At 36.0% G+C, this 23,213-nt stretch overlaps 1 protein-coding gene across 8 annotated transcripts in view; it reads left to right on the top strand.

Annotated features, from left to right (window-relative positions):
• Positions 1-23,213, top strand: part of NRCAM (neuronal cell adhesion molecule) — a 169,410-nt gene that overhangs the window by 142,916 nt on the left and 3,281 nt on the right. For 5 of the 8 annotated variants that reach the window (XM_075147785.1, XM_075147795.1, XM_075147775.1 and 2 more), the window contains 2 exons: positions 10,081-10,212; positions 13,380-13,458. In XM_075147785.1, coding sequence (XP_075003886.1) covers positions 10,081-10,212; positions 13,380-13,458 — 211 coding nt within the window. Of the gene's footprint in view, positions 1-3,770; positions 3,837-4,352; positions 4,479-5,576; positions 5,730-10,080; positions 10,213-13,379; positions 13,459-15,218; positions 17,056-23,213 lie in introns of those variants that run through there. The other 3 variants (XM_075147747.1, XM_075147754.1, XM_075147762.1) reach the window with 2 other exon arrangements.

Raw genomic sequence — 23,213 nt, forward strand, 5'->3', positions numbered from 1 at the left:
GCTCCTTCAGCTGCTCTCTCCCTGTAGACTTCTCCATGATATATCTATGTGATTCTTTCAGTACAGCCTGCTACACAGAACCACGGTTAAGTCTACTGGGAGCAATGATGATGCTTTGCATGCTAGACTAGAGAAAATTATGACTATTGCAATGCAAAATTCCTGCAAATACCTTTTGCTTCGTAGACGTCATGCAAAATCCCTGCCACGCTAAATCCTTATCAGTGAAACGATTTCTTGCATTTCTTCTTTGTCTCCTGTATTTATTGCACTACAGGAATGCTCTTGCAATTATCTTGCCTAAATAATCTTAGAAGTGACTAATGACCATCCCTCACTGCCAGAAATGGAATTCACTCCTGCTGTTATACTAAGGCTTGAATTTCATACTGTAAAAGTTGTAGGTTAAAAAGCAAACAAAAGCGAAACCCTTCTCTGTGTCTTACAGGCTCTGGCAGAATGTATTACCTTTTTCCTTCATCTTTTCTTGTGTGTGGGTGTGGAGTTTTTTCCTTTGAATTTATTTTTCTCTTTATATATGCATTTTAACTGTCTATGATATATTGCTTTCTGGTTTTTTTTCCATTTGACACCAATCTCCAAATGCGTGCTTGTCACTTACCTGCCTTTTTTTCCTGGAGATCAAGTGAATCCCATGAAAATTCCTAAATTTTAGTCACTTTGGGGATTATTTAATTTATTGTTCTGCTGAACTAAATCTTGAGAGAGAGTACCTATTCAGTTGTTAAAATCCGTTCATTTCTCATGTCACGTCTTATTAAATTCCATTGAATCTGCAGCCCAAGTGTAACTGTGTTATTTGGAGGAATTGCGTGCCTGAAAGGCTGGAAGATTAAATACAACTGTGCAAAAAACTCCACTAAAAATAACACTGGAATTAATTTGAAAAAGAAGGAAAATTTTACTTTGAGCCTAGGCCTCTTTCTCAACAATTGGCAAATGCTTTTATACCATATCTCACTACAGGAATGAAACCATACTCAGAAGTGCCAGCTAAATTTTGCATTGTATCGTAGCGTGGACAAAAGAGCTTAATTTACTGGAGGTAGCTGAATAAGAGTCGGTCTGTATAAAAACTGTAAGTTGTTAACAATCCATTCCCATCAGTTTTAGAGCGACGCTTTTGTCAGCGCTGCTGCACAGCGTGGCGCATGATGACAGATCAAGAGGGCGCAGTGCTCCGCTGCTGAAAAAGCCCTGCTCCCCGAGACAAAGCTTTCTGCCCCCCCTTTTTACCAACTGGCGCTTGCACACGCTGAGGGTTTCTGCCAACTGACAATTACGTTTTGCATTTGTGAACAGTGCTGGGAAACATATTGAAGAACTAAGAGGTTAATTATAATTAGAGGTGTGCTGATTGAGAAGACAAGAGTCTGGGCAGATTGCAGACAAGCTTTAAACGTTGTAACCACTTCGACTCCAGGCTTTCATCACCTCAGGATCCATCAGCCATCTTTTGTCTTCTTATGGGTATATTCATGTTGCAAATATGCCACATTTAAAAGACTTAACTAAAACTTTCCAAAATTAGATCAAGCAGTAGTGAAAAAGAGGAAGAATTACAAAAATAATGATTTTAAAAACAAATGTGCTACTGAACAAATATCTTGGTGCACTGTATTCAATAGGAAAAAAACAGAACTTAAATCTGACCAAATACTCCACATGGATAAATCTATACAAACAGCTACTGGTAAGAATCAGATAAGAGTACATCTGATAAACACAAGCATAAATCAGTCACTTGAGAGGATTTAGAAACTAAGACACCAAGGAAATGGAGGTAATTTTCCGAGCCACCTTAATTGTCATATACAATCATATGAACAGAAAGACATTTACCAGATACCAGGTCTTTAATCTAGCAGGCAACTCTTTAATTAGAGCAGAAACTGGAAATTGGAGATGAGAAAAAAAACCAAAACACAAGATGAGATGGAGGTTTTACAGGGAATGTGATTATCGAATTTGCTTAGTGTTATAGAAGCTGTCTGTCATCTTCACACAAGATGAGACAGTTTCCTTCATCCCCAAGTGCTCAGGCATGAGCGGAGAGAAGTTAGGTGTAATTCTGTGGCATCTGTTTGCAAGAGTTTGAAACAGGTTATTGCTAATAGTTTCTTCTGTCTTTAGCATTGGTGACAAATATCAGCCATACAGTTGTGCTGCTAATTAGACATCTTTTGTGGAAGAGCAAAATCCAGGAAAATATGGGTTTGAGAAAATACGATTTAATGAAACAAAACAAAGTCGCATTTAGAATACAAACCAGTTGTTTTCTTGGCACAGAACAAATGCTTAGATGCTGATTGTAACAAACACCTGTTCCTATGCGCAAATGAGAGAGGAAGTTTATGTATCCTGTCTGCAATCTCAGACTCTGCACCTTTCTAAATATAGAGCATGTTATTCTTTCCTCTTGCTACCTTCAAATGGCACAGAGAAGCAGAATCTAATCCCCTTGCATTACCATAGTGTATATGGTTACATGCTAGATTTCCCATAGACAACCCTGGCTGTGGTATTTCTTAGGGGTTTTGTTGTTGACTTAGTAACCTAGATGGCTTTTTTTAAATCTAGTGCTTTCTATTTGATTTTGTTCGGGTGGTTTTAGCCAAGAAATAAATATTTTTATGTATTATGTAAATAATATATTCCTTATTATTTTTGGTTGGTGAAAGAAATTATATATAAAATGCATAAGCACAACGTACCTACAAAGACATCAAATATGGGAGTAATTAGTTAATACAGATTGAAGAGTTGAATGAGTGCTACTGGAATAGAGTGAAGAAGAAAAAAATTTGATGCAAGTATGGGGATAAAAAGACTGATATTGTGAAAATTTGTAATCATGAGAATATGTTTTCAGGAGAATTGATGGAATTTGCATCATTTAGGTATTTTTTAAAAAGACTCAGAAACTATAGTTTTCTAGACATGGTACTCATTCTTCCTTTTGTCTTTACCGAGACTAGGTTTTTACTTCTGATGTTTCATCGTCCTTTGGGAAGCATTTCTGATGTTTTTTCCAACAGAAAAGATCTTTTTAGCAGGATAGAAACATCTGTGGCAAACCGAGTGAGGCATTTTCATTGAAAACTCATTTCATGCCTTTCAGGAGCATCCTCTTTGTATCTGCACTATTACAGTATTAGAACGATTAAAATTATTAGCCAAACAAAAATATTGAAATATATGTCCGTTTGTAACAAGTATAATTGGAGAACAAAGAATTAAGGTATGAGCAAAGAAGTGGCTAATTACAGGATGCTGCAGAGAGAAGCACTTGTTTTCATAGGTGGGGGCATTATGCGTATCTGTGAAAAGTACTGTTGTCTAACAAGAATGTCAACAGTAAGACACAGTACCTTAAAATTAACAGCTTCTTGCATTCCAGTCCTTCACACCAGAGTATTTTGATATTGGCTTTCCAATATCTGATGTCTAATGTTCCAATGTCTAAAGGTGCCGTGAATCCGTAACGTTAATGAAGCTGGTGTCAGAAATGCTCTGTGAAAGCAAAGGTGTCAGTACACACATACTTCAGGGTTTTTTTGAATACATGTGTATCACTTAGCTGTTTTGTATTTTAACAAGTAAAACTAATTGAATCCTGCATGAACTTAGAGTGTGCATGTGTTATTCATTTAACAGGTAAGGTTTTACTGTATTATTTAAATGTTACTTTTTGATGCAAAGTGTTTTTACTCTTTATTTTTTCTTTCCTACTATCTCTGATGGTGAAGGATATTCAGAAACCCTTTTTGCAACCTCCCCAGTCATGCACACTGTCCGTCCAACATTCTATAAGGGTATTGTCTTCCTTTTTTATCGTTATCAATGCAATAGAGACAAAATCCTATAAGGGCTTGCAGTTGAGGCATTTGCAGTCCATGCAGTGACACGTGGCGTAAAGGGAGGTGTGTACCACCTTCGTAACTCCGTTCTCTCCTACCATTTCCCATTACCCTGACAATGTTCTCACTTTCCAGCTGTGTGCATTTTACTTCTAGATGAATAGAAATAATGTTTTCCAGAATTTTGGCAATTAGGTATCTTTAAATATTTGGCAGTTTTTGTGATACAGGGCATACTTAGTAGAGTACATAGATTTTACTTTATAATTTCATAGTGTAGTAGCTGCCTAGAATTCAATTACCAAATACGCTACTTTAGTCACTAATTTCCAGTAGTGGAAACAATGACAAATGTACTATACTTTCCCTGTATATGGTCTAAATTAACATAGTAACTTCTGAAAATCAGGTTTTTTTAAAGTATGAAGTCACAATTTCATATTCTGCTTTGTTTTTCTATTGTGTATTCAGTGCAACCACTTTATCCAAGGATCAGAAATGTTACCACAGCTGCCGCTGAGACCTATGCCAATATCAGTTGGGAGTATGAGGGACCAGATCATGCGAACTTTTATGTTGAATATGGTGTAGCAGGCAGTAAGAAGTCATTTCATTAAATTTTGCAAAAGTGTTCAGATATATTTTCAAAGATTTTTATAGTAAATCTGGTCGTAAATTGACCCAGTGTTAATGATAGCTCTTAAATGTCTAAAAGAATTATTTTTTACTTTGATTGGGAAGGTCAAATAATTTTCATTTTAATGAACATCAATGTGTAGCAGATACTTGATGCTTAGCTAGAAATCAGCCTTTGTTCCTTTGTATTATTTTATAAATTCTTCTGAACGTGAACTTCTAAGAATGTAGTTCGCATGAAATTGTTTATCATGCAGTGATTACATGTGTAAAAATATGATTACTTGCATTAAAATAGGATATAACAGTTTTCCTAAATCATGTCCAATTCAGGAAAAAAAAAAGAATTAAATAAGAGAGCCAATCAAAACAATATTCTTTGTTAAATTAAACCTTAAAATATCAACCAACTTACGTACTTTCATTGGCATAAAAACAGGTTTTAATCTTTGATAATACCAGTAGTAATTAAAACACAGTTAGCTAATAAAACCAAAATACTTCTATTCAAATAATCTATCCTTCTAAAGTTATGACTAAAGATGACCAATCTGAAAATTGGAATATAAATGCATTTTTCGGGATGTTGGTCAAAGAAGCAGCTGGGACTGTATTAGAAAAAAAGATGTAAGAGAATGATCAGGAGATATGATAGGTTCAGATTTCGAAGTAGAACTTCTCGACTAAAGTAAATATTGACTGAAACTACAGAAGTGTAATTTAATTAAATGATTAAAATCTATTTTAATGTATTTTATAATTGCAAATTCAATAAGCCTTTTAAAAAATAAATGAAAATAGTATTTCTCTAGTACAATGGAACAAATGTTAAAAATAGTTTCATAATTCATGTACAATGTCTTCTTCAATATATTGCATGCAATATATTATTTGAAGTCGTAATTTTATATGATTTTATAATTTTTAGAAAGAATAGTTATTTTTTTCAGCCAATCCGTAGTTTAGTCAAGTAACTGTTGATAGTATTCTGTCTAGAAACTTTCAGTAATACAGAGAAAATTAAAATTCCAATATGTTGTTTTCCTAAAATTTTTGTAGGCAAAGAAGATTGGAAAAAAGAAATTGTAAATGGTTCTCGAAGCTTCTTTGTGTTAAAGGGTTTAACACCAGGAACAGCATATAAAGTCCGGGTTGGTGCTGAGGGCCTGTCTGGTTTTAGGAGTTCAGAGGATGTGTTTGAGACAGGTCCAGGTGAGGCACACCATACCAATTCTGTATCGTAGTCAGAATTGTGGTAGACCAGGTGCTGAAACATTGAACTGCTTCTAGCTAAGAGATGTTGTAGCTAGCATCTTTGCATGTTCTTTTTTTAGAGCAATGTTGAATTATTTTATAAACTCCTAAATTAATGCCAGCATATTTATTATGTAGATTATGAATGTTTTCATCCTTTCAATTCACTCTACTTGTCTGTTGTTTGTATTAGGGGCAAGATACTTACTGCTCACACTCCGTCTGTGTGCTGTGCACTGAAGATGACCTATTTCACTTGTTTCTAATTAATATAATTAGATGGCTATATTTAAATAACGCGTACTTTAATAGAGCCAAGTATACATTTTTAAAGCTAACAATCTGTATATGATCAGTTTCCATACAAAAAATCAGAGCTAAATTGTTTGCATAATCAGAAGTGCAGATGCAATTTGATGTCTCATGTAATCTATTTATACCAGTGTCAAGAGATTCCTACTTGTAAATGTTTCTTTTCCTGTGATATACTGGTTTGATGTAGATTTTGATGTCTCAACTATATCCTGTGAATCAGTAAGGCTGCTTAAGTTCCTTATGTAGATATTTCAGTCATATTTCTTCATAAGCAAATCAGTAATGCTTGTTCCTTAACTCAGAGAAAGAGCTTTACTGGAAGTTTTTTGATGTTATGCTGAATATGTCATTGCCATCACAGCATGTTCTTGGCCAGCTGTTATTATTTGTTGTGCATTTGGTAGCCACTTCTGTTCATTCCAAGCATTTTGGTCAGTGCATAGTTATTTAGCAGTAGCCTCACCAACTCCAGAATGTTATGATTTAAGAAAGTAGTTTAAATATTAAAATATGATCTAACAATATGTAATAATTATCAGACAACAAAGTAAATAATGAATATGCTAGTTTGAAAGTGAATACGTTCTAAAATCATAATTTTTTGCTTTGTTTTGTCCATTTCTGTTCACAGTTTATCGTGTTGCAGGAAAGGTTTGAAAACACGGTGCTGAATAACAGTGCCAAGCAAATATGTATGGGCTAAACACAGAGGTTATTTATGCCAGAGACAGCTAGTGGTATAAAAGCAGATATGTAAAATTTTATGCAAATACACATCCAAAGCCTAAAGCAGCAGTAAAGCAAGGATCAAGACTATAGTATAATTCAAAACAAGCTGAATGAAAACCTTCCCAAAAGCATCTTTCTGCACAAAAAATACTGAGCCAGTAGATGAGGAATCCTGTACGTACCCATGAATGAACCAGTCATCTTGGCTCATATCCTGGAGTAGTTAAGGAGGAACGGAATTTAAAGACACTCTTTTCTGCTTCTTGATAAATGGAAAGATTCAGTGTCCAGCATTAAATTATATACATAGTGTATTTCTTACAGAAAAATGTTGTGTTACACTGTCTTCAGCCTAGATCAAAGCTTTTAAACACTGCAAAAAATGAAGTGGACAAAGAGGAAAACACTAGAATATGGAATATGTCCTTAATTAGGAATGAAACTGCAATATTTGCTATATGAGGGTTTTGCCACATTTTGTTCTTTGACAAGCATTCCTATAGAGTATCTTCATAGTGTGCGGGTCTATCTTTTGGAGCATACCAGTACAGTGTATTGCATTGACTCCTGCATTAGCAGTTTACCAAGAGTAAATGTCTTTCTGCCTGAAGCAGATAATTTGCTTAGCGTAAGCAGGAAACATTGTGCCATTTTTAAAGTTGCACTGAGATCTAGAAACCCTTTCCTACTGGATATGCAATAAGTTAAAGAGTACAGAAAGCTGCCTAAGTAAGTTTTCATCTTTACTCTTTCCCATCTATCTTGCATATTTTTATGCATGATTTGTTTTGCTTGGTGCTATTTCTTACTACATTTGAATGTTAAATGTGCTTTTGCATTTTGTCACAGTATGTATTATACAACCTTTAATGCCTTATTATGGATGTGCAAAACTCAAAATAATTTTAACCTTAATGTGGAGACAAAATTTTATTTTAATTTGATTTGTAATTGAGAGGAAGATTGTCTTTGTGATTTTGGTTTTTAGGACTGCCACTTATATATACTTATATATTTATTTATGGTATATAAAGTATAAATATAGACATATATAAGCGATATATTTATATAACATGTAGACATTTTAATGCAAAAATAGTTTAAATTATTGTGCATATAAGAAAGAGTCAGTTTCTAAAGATTCAGAAAGCATATTCTTAAACAAAGGCTGGGAAATCTCCTAAGCGTAACTCCACAATAACCAGCCACATTAATTCATTGATCTATTTCAAATGAAAATCAAGTCATAACTTTGCCCAGTAAGATCAAAAAGGGGCAGCAAAATAAAGAGTTAATTTTAGCCTTGTACTTATAAAATGGAATACACGTTGGACTTCTGTATGGAATGGAGGGTAGATACTATCTCCAGACATCAGAGGTACTTTGAGTTTTCATACAGTCCATGGAAAACCCTCATGAATCTGGGACCATTGAGAGCTGATGTTTCCAAGGTAGCTGTCTCAGCCTCTGTCTTAACTAATAAATAACATTGAGACATGGGCCTGAATTCTGGCCTATAATTGAATATTGTTGTATTTTATTGTTAGTGTGCTTGCCAGCCCAGTGCAGTCTCTTGTCAGCTAGCTGTCTGCCAAGCAAGGCTCAGGTGTTGTTCAAGGGACAGCACCAGCACAGGACTGTTCCCAGTTGTCATCCAACGTGTTTTGTAAGGAGAAGAGTTCATGCTGTATCACCTAGAATTCTGGCTAGAAAACAGTCAATGCTCCATTGAAAATAGGTTCTCTCTGATGTGTTTTTATGAGCCTTCCCTTAAAAGCATGTCTTCTCTAAGGAGAGGTGGAAATGTTTATGGGGCTCTGGGATTTTCACATTTCTGTGTGTAAAGCTGTTCATGCATTGTGTCTTCCACTTCAGTGGAAGCAAGTATACGGACCTTCCCTAGCAGATACGGATGAAACATACTGTGCCGTGAGACTTGATGTACACGCAGCATCCAAACAAAGAGACTGACTGAAGGTCTCAAATATAATCTGGTCCTAGTGCAAAGTGTCTACTAAGCTGAGATCTGAAGTACTGTTGATCCGTACTAAAATCCTGGTAATGTACTGGCTGTGAATAATCCGATACCTTATCTCATGAAGCCAGAAAAAACAACAAATGCTGAACCAAAATGCCATATGAGTTATGCATAGGAAGTGGTTTGCATGTGACTTTCCTTATTCATGTGGAAAGGTGATCTTTGTCTCTATTTTCCAAATAGAGAGAGGTCTTTTGGGCAACTCTTCACAGAGTTTCAAACTCATGGGTTTTGGGGCTGGAGGAGAAGGTGAAGAATGAACAAGATATGTTTGGATGGATGTCCATCTTCCTCCACTTCATGTCTTTTTCTGTCTGTAGCACGCATCCCTAAGTCCTCTCACCCTTCCCACTTTCTCCCAAGAGCAAATCCTAAGGCCAGTTGCCTGTAGTGTGTTTCCAAACAGGGGAGTAGAAAATAAGCTTCACCAGGAAAATCCTCCTACTGTGTTCGAGACCCGTAGGAGGGATCTAGCCCCCAGACCGCACAGATAATTCCTGTCCTTATTAGTGACTGTAGTGTTTCCTGTGTAGTTTGATTATCATTTACACTATCTTCCAGCTAGAGTCAGCATTTGGAGAGAAACAGTGCCAAGGAAAGGCTTCCCAATTGCATTGTGTTAAGTCCTCACTAATGCTAAATCATGGCAATCATGATAAATTGTAGGGTGAGGTATGGGTTTGAGGAGAGGAAGAAAACATGATGCTTAATAAGGCTTTAAAGGATGCTTCATTGTTGGTTTTAGTTGAAATCGAATGTTAGGGTCTTGAATGACCCATCTGTTTCCCCATTTCAGACTAATGGGAGTGCCTTAGCTAATGAGTATTGGCTTTTTATTCATGTTGAGAATGCAATTGACGTGTTTGTGTGAATTATAATTTGCAATTTCATTTCAGTAGTTTAATTAACATAAAATGGTTGAGAATAGTTTTGAGGTTTGCAGAAAGCAAGGTAGTATGTGCACAGGTTTTGCAAAGTAGTTGCTAAGCTTAAATGTTGGCAGAATTCTTACATACTCAAAAGCAAGTTCGATGCACATGTACTTGGAAGCATTTTAAATAATGAAAATATTCATAAAATACAGTATCACTGTTCTTTGTAATACTAATTTTCACAGTGAACGTTATTCCTTAATTAATGAACAATGTATACTGGCTATTATTTATCTGAATTAGCACAGCACTTAAATGCAGCAAAACATCTCATTTTTCTTCTTTTGTTCTCTAGCAATGGCAAGTCGGCAGGTAGACATCGCTACTCAAGGATGGTTCATTGGTCTTATGTGTGCTGTTGCTCTTCTGATCTTGATTTTATTGATTGTTTGCTTCATAAGGAGGAATAAGGGTGGCAAATATCCAGGTATGATATATAACAATGAGAGTAAAAATCATCTACTGGTAATCCATTAAGACAGATCTCAGGTTTACTGGAGAAATTACATTTGCTGCTGGTTTACATTTACGTTGTGTATATGGTAAATCAGTCATCATTTGGTAGGCTTGTAAGGAGCAATCTGCCTATTGGTAGAAAACCTCAATCCATTTAAGCATAAGAAAAGTATCTCTTTCATTCCTGGAGGGTCATATTACTACATTACCTCTCTAGAGAGGTTTGAGCTTTGTTTGAGATACTTGGTCCTTCCCCTCACTTTCTGAAGTCTAATCCAGATGGGTTTAACCCACTAAAATGAGCTGAGTTAGAATTTAATTGGTCAGAAAGTGTGGAAACATACTCCAAATCATAGCTGTCGTGTTACTTTAATGTACTGGGAATGCATTTCATAGGACAAATCCCTTCATACATTATTTTGTTTCAAATATGTTACCCTCCTCCTCAGAATTTGTGTCATCTTTAGCCTCTGCATTTTTGCAACCAAATTTGAAGTTACCATCCTTCAGTTAGGCTGTTTTTTCTTCTATAAGTTTTTCTTTAAGAGAGTTTTTCTTTTTAGGGTTTTTTTTTAGTATTAGGCCTAAGAATGGCCAAGTATATTTTATAATTGGTAATTAAAATTGGAACTATACAACGTACATCTTCTATCAAAACTCTGATTCCTCTGGGTGTACATATTATAAAAGGCATATATGTGTGTATGTATGCAGGTATGCATGCGTATACGTGTCTTATATATATCTTTCCCCAGTCTTATATTTGTGTTTACGGAGTAGATCCATAGGCTAAAGCTTTCTTGAAAAGGGTGGTGACAACCAGTTTGCATAGAATAGTAGTACTGCCTGATAGGATCTCAGCGCAGCTGTGAAGTATGAGTGGACTTCAACCGGGCATCGAAGGATAATTTCTTTTTCCTCTCCTACCTACAATAGAAAGTACAATTGCTAAGTTTCAAGTCAAATCTTGATTTCAGGAAACAATTGTGTTCTATATTACAGACTCCAAAGGTTTGGAAATTACATAAATATCCAGTCTCTGGAATGCTTATTTAAAATCAACTCAAACTTCTTGAAGTTCATATTGTTAATTTGGACATGAAAAAGATGGCTGCACTTAGAAAAGTACCAAAAAAAAAAATATTCATACTCTGTTTTAATTTCTCCTGCATGTTTTGATCAGTGCACTTCCAAAAAACAGTGTCAGTGAACACTTAAAACTTTTCCTCTTCATAGGCAAATCTTTTATAGCTAAACTTAGCATAGCAGATTATTTTTATAAGAAGATAAAATCACCTTATTAAGTACAAGAATCCTACTCTGCTCAATCTAACGGTTTAATTGTTTTATGGAGAGAGCAAAGATTTGTAGTGACAGCAAAAATTAAGTAAGAGAAGCATCTGTCCCAACTACCTATGCCCACAGAGAAAAGACAGATGATTAAGGAACACTGTGTTATATATGAGTTGAATGACAGGTGAAGACATCATCTTAGGTTTTTTCCTACTATTTGGATTTTTTAAAGAGAAAATGAGATTACAGAGGATATAGAAAAGTGACTCTTAGTGGAGAGAACTGAGAAAAGAGAAGGAAAATTAGGAGGATGAAACAAGTAAAGTGATGAAACTGAACAGACTAGGGAGGACTTGGAGTGAGCCACCATCTAGAAGAGGGTAAAACACAGTTTGAGTAAAAGCGTAGAAGGCAGTTGGATGCTAAGGTTGTCATTACTTTGTGGAGATCCCTGCTATGCCCTTCTTTTCTCTGCTTCTGCAGAATTACTAGATGTAAGGTTTTTTTTTTTATGCACACATACATATGCATATACACACACATATATAAAGGTAGACCTTGACTGTATGTAAGATTTCCAGATTCAGTATGTACTCCTGTTTATAGCAGTGACTCTGTTTATAGCTAATTGTATTTCTTGAGTCATTGCAAATGTACTGTTGCACAGATACTGACAAATGCAAAGCACAAAGTTAACTCTTTTGTTTCGTAATTCTAGCATGTCATCTTGAGATTGCCTATGGTTTAAAAAAAGTAATAAATTATTTCACTATGAAATTATAGCAGCCGGATACATTTCAAGGTGTTATGCATTATTGTAATTATAGACTTAGAAAATACTGTCAGGAATGATTCATATCATCTTAAATAACAGCATATAAACCAACAATGTACAGATAAAGTGTGGAAATTTCCGGAGTAAAAGATAAGAGATTGTATATTGGACTATATAACTGTATCTGCTAAACAAGGGAAAGATTTCAGTAGTAGCCAGAAAGACAGAAATGAAAAGGCAGAGGGAAGAACCATAAAGATAATTCTAGAAGTCAGTATATTATTTTACTCTGTCAACAATCTTAATTTATAGGAATATATGTCTTCTATAAACAGCTGTCTTCTGAGGTGCTAGCGGGTTTCTGTGTCAAAGGACACAGTGCTACATAGGTTTTTTTAATAGGGACAAGTTACATGCCTGGATTTATTCCCACCAGTGAATGATGACTAAACCTATAACAAGGATGTGCAAGAGATATAATTGTGTTAAATTTAGGTGTAGGTGTAGGTGGTTTTGCTTTGCTTTGCTTTTGATCATGTTATAGAAAAGAAGAAATTAACAGACCATGCCTATTTTTTCCAGTATTACTAATTCTTAAAATACTATTTAAAATTCCCTGGAGTCTTAGTGCATGAAATGGAAGCAGCAAGTGTGCAAACTGACAGTGAACACAAGTGAATCTGATTCAGTTTTATCAATCAGTATGAGAGCAATATCAAGAGGAAATACGGAGCATGGATAAGTAAAACTAAATTATTCAGATTTGTAGTAAATTATTCAGTATTTTAGTAGGATTTTTAACAAAACTTTCTCTTCAGTGCTAGAAATGAAAGGAAGAAAAAGTTTTACTAATGCAGAATGACATACAGTATTTTGTACTTGAATGAAAATAAAATTCTATAACTAATTAACAGAACTTTTCCTTCAAAAGAAAAAATGTAACAGCCTAAGGCCCCAGTTCAAAAAAAGATTTTTATTCAAACCACGTTCCTGCCAAATGTGATCAGTTTGAGAAATTAAGATCTTAAGTTGCAGTTTCGTGATAAAAATTACTATTTCAAATATTTTAGTGAAGGAAAAGGAGGATGCACATGCTGATCCAGAAATACAGCCTATGAAGGAAGATGATGGAACATTTGGTGAATACAGGTGAGCAACTGATGTCGTTTGTCATGTTCACTGTTCATATCACACATGTTCTGTGTATAATATCACAGTTATTAATTCAAAACTAACTGTTTTTCCATCTTGACAAAGATTCTGTATCCATTGTTGTATAGAACTATAGATAGCATTTCAACCACACCATTAGAAAAAAAATTAAACATCAAAGCTTAGAATAAGCCATTCACTAATGCAAGGTGAAATCCAGATTCAAACACAATTGTCTCAAAGTGATGAATCTTTATTTACAAACCCATCTTTTATATAGTTAAAATACCAGATACAGTGTCCTTTCAGCTAGGGCACATTTAGCATTATCGTTTTTGAAAACACATTTCTAATTGAAGCCTAATAAAGACAATCTTGTGTCACATTGACTGGAAAACAAATGCTAATACTAACACCTAATCCAATAACAAGGAAGTGATGTTACACACAGAGGTGAAGGAATGTCCTGCAAGAAAAAACAAATCTCCCTTTCATGCATTTCAGTACAAGATACATAGCAAGCAGCTTCAAAGCATGCAACACAGCTCTTATTCCTGACTCTCTTCCTTTATTGTAAATGTAGTCTAGCTGAATCTCCTGGCACCACAAAAAGCATGCCTTGGCAAGTCTGTTCATATAATAATTATGAGTATAGCTTAATAAAAAAGCAGCATTTTATTTGTTGTTTTTTGATTAGTACAGGAAATAATATTATTTTCTAGATATGTCAATATCATTATATTTTACATGGGTGTTATAATAGATTTCATAGTGCATTCCTGTGTCAAAAGCATTGTAAAAGCCCTTTATTATTTTGAAGATGTGACATTTACAAATGTACATAGAAAAATCCGTTTTTTCAAGAAGGATCTACTCTGTTGCCATAGCTTCTTCATATAAGGGAAATGTGCATCTTGATCTGACTGGAATAGATTTACAGTTCTGAATGCCAAAGAGCAGTTTCTGTTTATTCTTCCGTGATTTTAAAAAAAATACGATATTCTGTTCTTAGGTTAATGAGTTTAGAATAATATTTTATTACAGCATTAAGTGCATATGGATTAATTAAATTCAGCTGATAAAAAGGGAAGTGTGAAGCAATGTGTGGAAGCAGAGGTAAATAAGTATTGTATAAGTTTTCCTAGGCAGTCCAGTTTGCATTCTCCTTTATTGCTCCTCTGTTTTTCGATACTTGGAACTTTCAGCAACAGAAACTGACCTTCGTACAGAATTGTACAAATGATATGACTTCAATACATGTTTTCTCAAGCCTAGAATAAGACTATTCAAGTCTGCTTTCATGTGTGACCTGTAGCAAGATTTGAATTTATGTCTCCATAGTTAAGTGGCTTGAGTTAATCTATAGAATCTAGTGCTTTATTAAATTACTTTATAATCATGTCTGGTGAATATGGACAGATGCATGCCAAGCTTTCAGACTTGTTCACATGAAAGAGCTCATCCTATTTACAATGCAAAAACTCCTTTCTAAAATGTCTATATTGGGCTTTCCTCTTTTTTCCTTAGAGACAGGGCAGCAGCAGCAACCAGTCAGATTACAGAAGATATCTTGGCACCCTCTCTGCAGCCCAGCATCACTGCAGTCACTCAGTTCCCAGTTTGTCTGCCTCACATGGCACTGGTCATGATGCAGTGCTTCTTTGAGGAAAAAGGGTATAGGGTTTCCCTTGAAAAAAAAAAGTAATTTTTGAAAGATATAGGAATTCGAGTATTTTGAACTTTTTTCATCACTTCAGGTCCATGTCTGCTTGGACAGGAGAGAAACTGGACAAGGAAAAGAAAAGAAAAGGTAGCTGTGCCAATTCTCCTGAAACAGACCCTGTGTTTACCAAAGCAAAGTCTGTGAGATCTGACAGATCCAACTTCTTCAGAAGGTCAGGGGATCAATACTCCAGCACCAGATCAGAGACCTCTTACACCAGGAGGAGGGCTAGGCAGTCTTCAGAGCTTACAAGGGTTAGTTCTGTCTCTGCTTCCCTCTGCCAAGAGGAAAAGTGGTCAGACGAATGGAAGTACAGGCATGGCTCTAGACATCATGCTTCTGAGCAACAAATAATGGGGTCGGAGGAGGGCTCAGATTCTCAGGCAGGACAGCCATCCCCTTTCCAGCAACCCCTCAGCTGCAACTCAATTCGTGGCTCACAGGCAAGGCAGCATTCTTCTCTCCAGCCCTGGTTCAGCCAGATCCCAGACTACAGCTCAGATTCAGAAGACACTCAGAGCTCCTACCACAGGAAGGTAAGACCTTCTACTACTACTCACTTCTCTGAATCTGAAAAGAATTCATTAATGAAATCTGTAATTTTGCCTGAGCTAGCTACTGTCTTAAAGGATGCTTTGACAGCAGCCAGACAAAGTATAACTTCTGTGGCACAGGCTAGGACCCATTCAGTAAAGCATCCCAGGGTACCAATTACCGAAGTTCCAGTGGTTCCTCTAGAAGCAACTGGGAGCAGTTCCCAAACTTTTGAGTCTGACTATATGGACAGTTTAAAAGATCAAACAGCTTCTGGGAAGGAGAAATCTGAGGCTGACAAGGCCTTGGAGGTTGAGTTGTCCCGTAAAGATGGGGAGGTATCATCTCAGTCCCCTACAGAAGACCAAGAAGGACCAGATCCTCTGCGTAAATTTGACATGGAGAATCAGAATTATCTGTTCAAGCACATAAAGAGAGTGTTAATGCTAAAATCTTCCAAATCTGAATGTGCTTCAGAAGAACTGCTTATCCCCTCTGAAGAAGGCAAGGTAGATAATGCACTTCCTATCCATTCAGCAGTGGAAGATCTTGTCTGTAGGATTTGGGCTAATCCTGAGGCAAAGCATGAAGCACCGGCAGTCCTATGTAAGCTCTATCCTTTACCAGTGGATAAAGCTGCTTTGTGGGGGACCTTGCCTCAGGTAGACAGAGCATTGGTTACTGGTGATTCTGTACTATCAGTGCCTGCTAATATGGATGCTCTCCCTAAAGATCCTACTGATAGAAAGGTTGAGGAAGCAATTAAAAGATCTTTCAAGCTAGTTGCAGCCCAGCTTGGAGTATCTATCTACTGCACTTACGCTTCTAGAGCATTACTAATATGGTTGGAGGAAGAACAAGCCAGATTCAAAAAGAAATGGGTCCCATCTGGTGCCATGCAGAGGAAACGCAGGCTATGTAAAATTGCAACTAATTTTATCCATGATGCAGCTGAGGATTCTCTTAAACTCACCGTTAAAAATATGGCATGCCTCACTGTAGCCTGGAGAGCTATATGGCTACGTCCTTGGACCTCATCGCTAGATCTAAAATGTAAACTGCTGTCTTTACCATACACAGGCGGCAAGCTATTTGGTGAATCCTTGGTCCAGATCATGAAGGATTTCTCAGAACACAAACACTCCTTACGTCCGCTGAAAAAAAAGAGCTCTGTTGGAAGCTCTTCTTATCCTCACAAGTGTCTGAGCTCCTTTCGTTCTCCTCCGAAGTTCAAAGGGGGGAAGGGAAAGTATAAGGTCTCACAATCATTTCATGCCAAGTACGAAAGGACATCTCACTTCCAGAGAGACACCAGACCATCAAGAGGAACTTTCTAAGAACATAGACTTGCTTCCTCCTTTCTCAGGAACTGGGAAGAGTGAAAGATTTGGAGATTTATACTGAATTGACTTCAGTATTTCTGGACAAGTAAGCCCAATGCTTAGAAAATTAGTTGGTTCAAAATAAGATTTAAATTATTAAATTACTTAAATCTTAATGACTAATTAAGATATTCTAGAGAAGTCATAGCTCTCAATTTTAGGAGGGGGTTGTCACATTCCATTTCTAGGTTTCCCAGTATTCTTGGGATCACTTGGACTGGTTTGAAGTTTTGCACTCTTCGACTTCATCAAAGAGCATACTTTCTGCAGAACTAGCCAACATCGGATTTTCCTGCCATATCGATCTAACGAAGGAAATAATGCTTTAGGAAATGCAGATGTTTCAGGAACCACAGAATGACCGGCTACACTATGTTCCTCTGACTGGAGGCATACCTGTACTTTTCTATAATAAGGGAAAACAGTGCCTCTGTAGCAAACTGCACTACAATCCCAGCGGTTTCCTGAGTTGTAGAAGGCTGAGGTAGTAAATTGTGGACAGTCAATGCTTACACTGAGAAACTGCAAGAAATACAAGAAGTACCACAAATGTATGTTTATTTAAATTAAAATTAATGACTATCTAGAGCTCCTGTTCAGGTCAGTGTAGGTGTATAAATTAGCCTAAATTTCCATCCTGGGCCCTAAAACACGAGAAATTAAGAAGTTATGGCATCTACAGACCTGTGGATTCATGGGTAGGGAGTCTGCAAGCATGCATTTCTTAGTTAACTTCACAGGAAGTATGAAAGTCTAGAGTCTCATTGCAGTCTGCAAAATGTTCTTAGAAAGATCAAACAGGACAAGGCAACTACAGTAGTAGGACTGTTAGTGTGGTAACGCAGGATGTTTGCACATTTTGTTGAATTATTTTGCCTCTTTTTCTTCAACATTTTGACATACACAAGATTTTTGCTAGAAATTCTTGGATATGCTATGAGAGACTTTCTGGAAATGGTTGGTGGAGAGTTCTGAGGTTGCTAGATAATATATTACTCTTCCTTCTTGTTCTGGGTTGATTAACAATGAGAATATGGTTTGTAACTACAATAGTATTTTTTTCTCTTGTAGTTATTCAAGTTTTATTGCAGCTTAGGTGTGTTTCCAGGGGGACCTAGCAATGATTTGTGCCTTAGCACCGTAATTCTAAGCTTGGTCCCTTCTAGCGCAGGAGATGATGTCAGTGGACTGCCTGAAGAATTCTTGTCTCTGAATAGTCCGATTGGATTTGGCAGTGGTCTTCTTGTGTCCTCATTTACGCACACGTGCTTTCTTTGACGGTACTTATTTTAATTCTTGAACATATGTGTCACTACTTTTTAAATCAGTGCTTTCCCTTTGTATAATTTTCCACCAGAAATAGCAAAGGTGGAAAGTTGGTTGAATTTCTCTCAAGCAGATTTTTCTTTAAAATTTTCACAAGGAGTGAGTCAGGTTCTTTGACTAACAACAATTTTTTGAACCCATTGCCATTTCAAGCCGGAGCATAATCTCCCAGATTCTGCCAGATTGAAGATTGAGTATTACATAGATGCTAAAGAAAAACTACTCAGAAAACTAATACAGATGTGCTTATGTCTTAACTAGATTAGAAATAGTAAAATGTGTTGAAGTCTGGATTGATACAAGTGCATAAATGTCTAGGGAAAGCATTTTTCATCTGCACAGTCCTATCAGTTTAGGAACGTGAGCAGAAACCTGTTAGGTATTGGGGCAGAGGTTCTCCTGGAGCGTGCAGGGAAGCCATAGTGTAAGGTACTTCTGTGGCTTTACGTGACTGCTTATACTTAAGCATTTCTGGGCTGTTGACCTGAGGGCACAGAAAAAGAAATTTACTGCCAACAGTTTTCATCTTCTGCATCCTCTTTCTGCGTCCAATAGCCCAGAATGCTTTACCCATTTTGTTTGTTGTATGTTGCCTTTCATCTGACAGTTGTGTTATAAGGAAAAGTAGTATATTGCTAACCATATATTAAGTCTTTTCACATGTCCATGAATGTGGCAAAGTTTAGTGGGAACTAGTTGCCTGCTGGACTGCAGAGGCATCGTAAAACTGTCTTCCCCATTCTGACTGGTTGCTGCATGTACCCATATCTAAGGAAGAAAAATTGAAAAGTTGAAAGAAGAAAGGAGATTTCAAGGTACATATTTCTTTCGATAACTGATGAGCTTGTGAAATGGAAGTACATTTTGAAAAAATAAGTTTGTACTTTGCACTTACACATGTTATTGTCACCTCCGTACTTCTTCATATCTCTTAATCATTAGCTGCAAGTTTGCTATGTATTTCATTAAACTAAGAAGAAACATGTATTCATATATTAGCAATTGTTTATGAAAAATATTTAAATCATGCTTTTAAAGTATGCTTTAATATTAAACACTGTTCTTACTAAAAGGACAAGAAATGTGTGTGGTACCTATCAGTAGTTAACAAAACGACTGGTACAAATCAGTCTTCACTGAGCAACTTTCATCCCTAAAAAACTAGTCGTATGGAATTTATTTGTAAGTTACAACAAATAGTAAAAGTATCCCTAGACTTAACTTTCATGGCTGTCTGATCTGAATATAATATTCATACCCGTTATCAGCTCTTGTTTTGTTCCCTCCCAGTACTTATTGTCTTACTATTAATTGTATGCACTGCATACATGACATATTTCAAAAACTTCTTCAGTTTTCCATTGTAATTTTAGTCAACCCAATTTGTACTTTATTTTTCATTTCAAGTTATTACAATAGGTTAGTATAAAAGACAGCAAGCAAAATCACGAACAAAAACTAAAATGAATTATGATCTATCCTGGTTGCATTTTGAAATAGTGTTATGAACAATTGTAAGCAAGATTAGCAAATCTTGCAGGTACTGTATCAAAATTTATGGCTTCAATATGTTTTTGCAATACAGTATTATATATTCTACAGGCTAAAGTGTTCTATAGCTCTTTGGGCATCCATATTCATAATGCAATTCAGCAGCCTGTGCAGTTTGCTTCTTGGCAGCAAACAGAAAATACATTAATTCCCCCAGAGCACCAGGGTTCCTTCTCTGTTTTGCACCCCTGGTGTTCCAAAAGTGCTGTCCAAAACACTGATGTCTTCACTTTCTACCTCTCTCTCCTGTTTGTTCTTTTGCTTTTTGTTCCTCAGTTTCTTTCCCTTCCACAGAAAACACTGAATTCATTTAATACAAGAGTCATAATCCAGTTTGATAAAGAATAAATGGTACCATGGCATATATTTCCTTTACCTGAACAAGGAGTGGAAAGCAGTGGATAATCCCACATCTTTTTCCACTGCAGGGTCTTGGCAGAACTTCTTTCTAGACTTGTATAGTGCAAAAAGGGAGGGAATCCCCAGATTCAGATTTGATTTTTGCATCTGCTGTAACCGTGCTCTTACACCAGTGCCCACCTCCGTGCAGGTACACTCCCGGGTAAATCTGTAGTTTTGTTTGTTTGTTTTTAATTATACAGACAGTAGAATCTGCATCCTTACTAAAACATAGAAAAATCACAGGCACAATGCAACCAACTGTGTAAGTATTTCTTCATTGTTTGGCTTATAAATAAACTTTGTTTTCAAAAATGCAAACACAAAAACCTAAGAGCAGAAGTTCCTGTACCCAGTTTTATCTAAATTATAAATGAAAATCAAGAATTATATTGAATTAAACACAAAAATGTGGATATTTTTAATACAGTGAAGGTGTATTATTTATTTAGTGTATATTCCAGCCTGGTGAATTACACTGGGTAGGGTCACACTTTAGAATATTTGCACAGAGTTTATTGACCAGTTGGAATATGGTACAAATGCAATTTTAATTTATTTTTATTTCTAGATATTACGGTGTAAGCAATTATGAAGCTACTCATCTAAAATTAAACAGCAAACCATATGTGCAATGTTCTTTACTAAATGCTATTACCCCGAAAGCATTAAACACTGCAGGTCATTCTTCTTTGGGAGTAGGACCTGGTACTACTTCAAAGCGAGGGTCTGGTCTTCGTTTGGTTTGTATAACCTGCTACAATGACTCTAATGCCCTCTGATGAGGGCAATGGAGAAACTGCATTGCATGTGATTTTTAATACTCAATTCTATCTTCAACCTTTTAACTATGGGGTCCTTCCAGAATGAACTCTCTTCAATAATGTCTCTATAATCTGCTTGTGTTCGCAGTGTTATAAACATTTGCACTTCGCTGCTGGATGCTTGACATTTTGGAGTAGCATTCTTTTAAATGTTACTAGCCTATATGTTTGCAATATCAGTGAGCACAGAAGATCAACGATATGATATCGATCCTCATGCCATGTACACAGCAATAACTAAAGACAGTCAAGGCTGATACAATCAAGTTTAGAGTTTTTGCCTTTGTGTGTTTTAAACGTGAAGGTTTTCTTACACGTTAATAAGATAGATATTCCCACCACTTCTTTCTTGCATATGCATAGAAGAATAAAATCTCTGGTATGCTTTTTCTGTAAGTATATGCATACTAGAGATGTACTTCTTTTAGAATGTGATAACTTGGAGTCTTCCAAAACAGGTGATGAGATGAGGAGAAACAGCTTGATGGAAAATCGGTGTAATGGTTTTCTAGCAATAGTGAAATGCTTCTCAACAGGGCATTTGTTAGCTAACAATATAATCTGTGTGACCTTGTATGTGCTATATATATATGGTTTCTCTGGGTGTTCAAAGATATTCATTAGAAAAAAAACAGAAAATATAATTATTGGAAGAACTAAGGTATTTGTTTTTAGGAATTACACAATTAAAATAATTTGCTAAATATATATTCAGCCTAATATTGTGGATATTATAAATATATTTTTATTTCCTTGATATTCTATACATGTTTGTTTATATTTTCCATAAGCTGGAAGTCTTTAAATAAAAAAAAAAAACAAAAACAAAAATCACTTACTCTTTTGTACCCTATATGCAAAAAAAGTCACATGTTCTGTTTAAGACAAGGTAAATAATTGCATCCAAAAGTGCAGCTGGCAATAGTGTTTTTTAACTGGAAATGCTTTAGAGCTGCTGCCGAAATCTTCATCTTGAAACTGAAGTGCAGTGTAAAGGATTCTGAAAAGAGCCCAACTTTTCACGAAATACAAGCTTACCACAGCTGCAAATTTATTTGGGGATGCTGATGGTGCTGCAGCTTTTCCACTGACAAGGGAAAGACCACAGTACTTTGCTACAGGGATCTCTCCTCTCTGCCTTTCTTTCCTTTCCTTTTTCTGTTGTCCTCCAAATCACCATCATCATTGTCAGAACATGTTACCGTTATGGATTAGGATAAGGAGGTTGATTTGATAAGTAATGGAAAAAACCAAGCATGCTCTTAACTGCTCAACTGTAGCTACTGTAAGCTAAATTGTTGCTTTATCTGTATACAGTAAATGTTTTAGCAATTTTAAGAGCAAATTATTATTGATAAAATACTGATCACTATCAGGATATGGACTTTGCTTTTCTTCTTAGGCTATTTTCATTTGTTTCTTCTGCACCCTTTTAATGGAATATGTAGGTCTCTTGAAAGGTAAGGTTGAAAATTGCAAGTCTGGCCTGCATTATGTAACAAATTATTTGAAATGCAGCACTTTTATTTTCTTTATACTAGTAAAGAAAATCAGTATATTTCATTTAACCAAATTCATTCTTCATTCATGTTCAAGGAGTCAAAGAAATTAAGAAGTTTAACAGACTAACTTCACAGCACATCATAAGCTTGTTACTTTGGAGAACAAATAAATTTTTTTTTTTATAACTTTACAACCTACTTTTTAATGCTTGCAGTTGCATCTAAATTGCTTCCAAGGCAAGGGCACAAGTCTTATCATTGAAAAGTCATGCACGATGGGGAAAATAAAAAAAAAAAAAAGAAACCACAAAGCCCCCTCCCTCCACTGAAGACATTCTCTGTGTAAACCATTCCTACGCCATGTATTCATGTCAACTGCATCATATTGATCTGTCTCTACAATGTGATGTGGGTTTACTAAAGGATTACAGGGCTGCACACATGCTTTTTATAAACTCTGCATGCATGGCTGATTTTGTCTTAATATATACTACATCAGTTAATTCCTTTT

The sequence above is a fragment of the Calonectris borealis genome, chromosome 1, assembly GCF_964195595.1.
Source record: "Calonectris borealis chromosome 1, bCalBor7.hap1.2, whole genome shotgun sequence".
Classification (NCBI taxonomy): domain Eukaryota; kingdom Metazoa; phylum Chordata; class Aves; order Procellariiformes; family Procellariidae; genus Calonectris; species Calonectris borealis.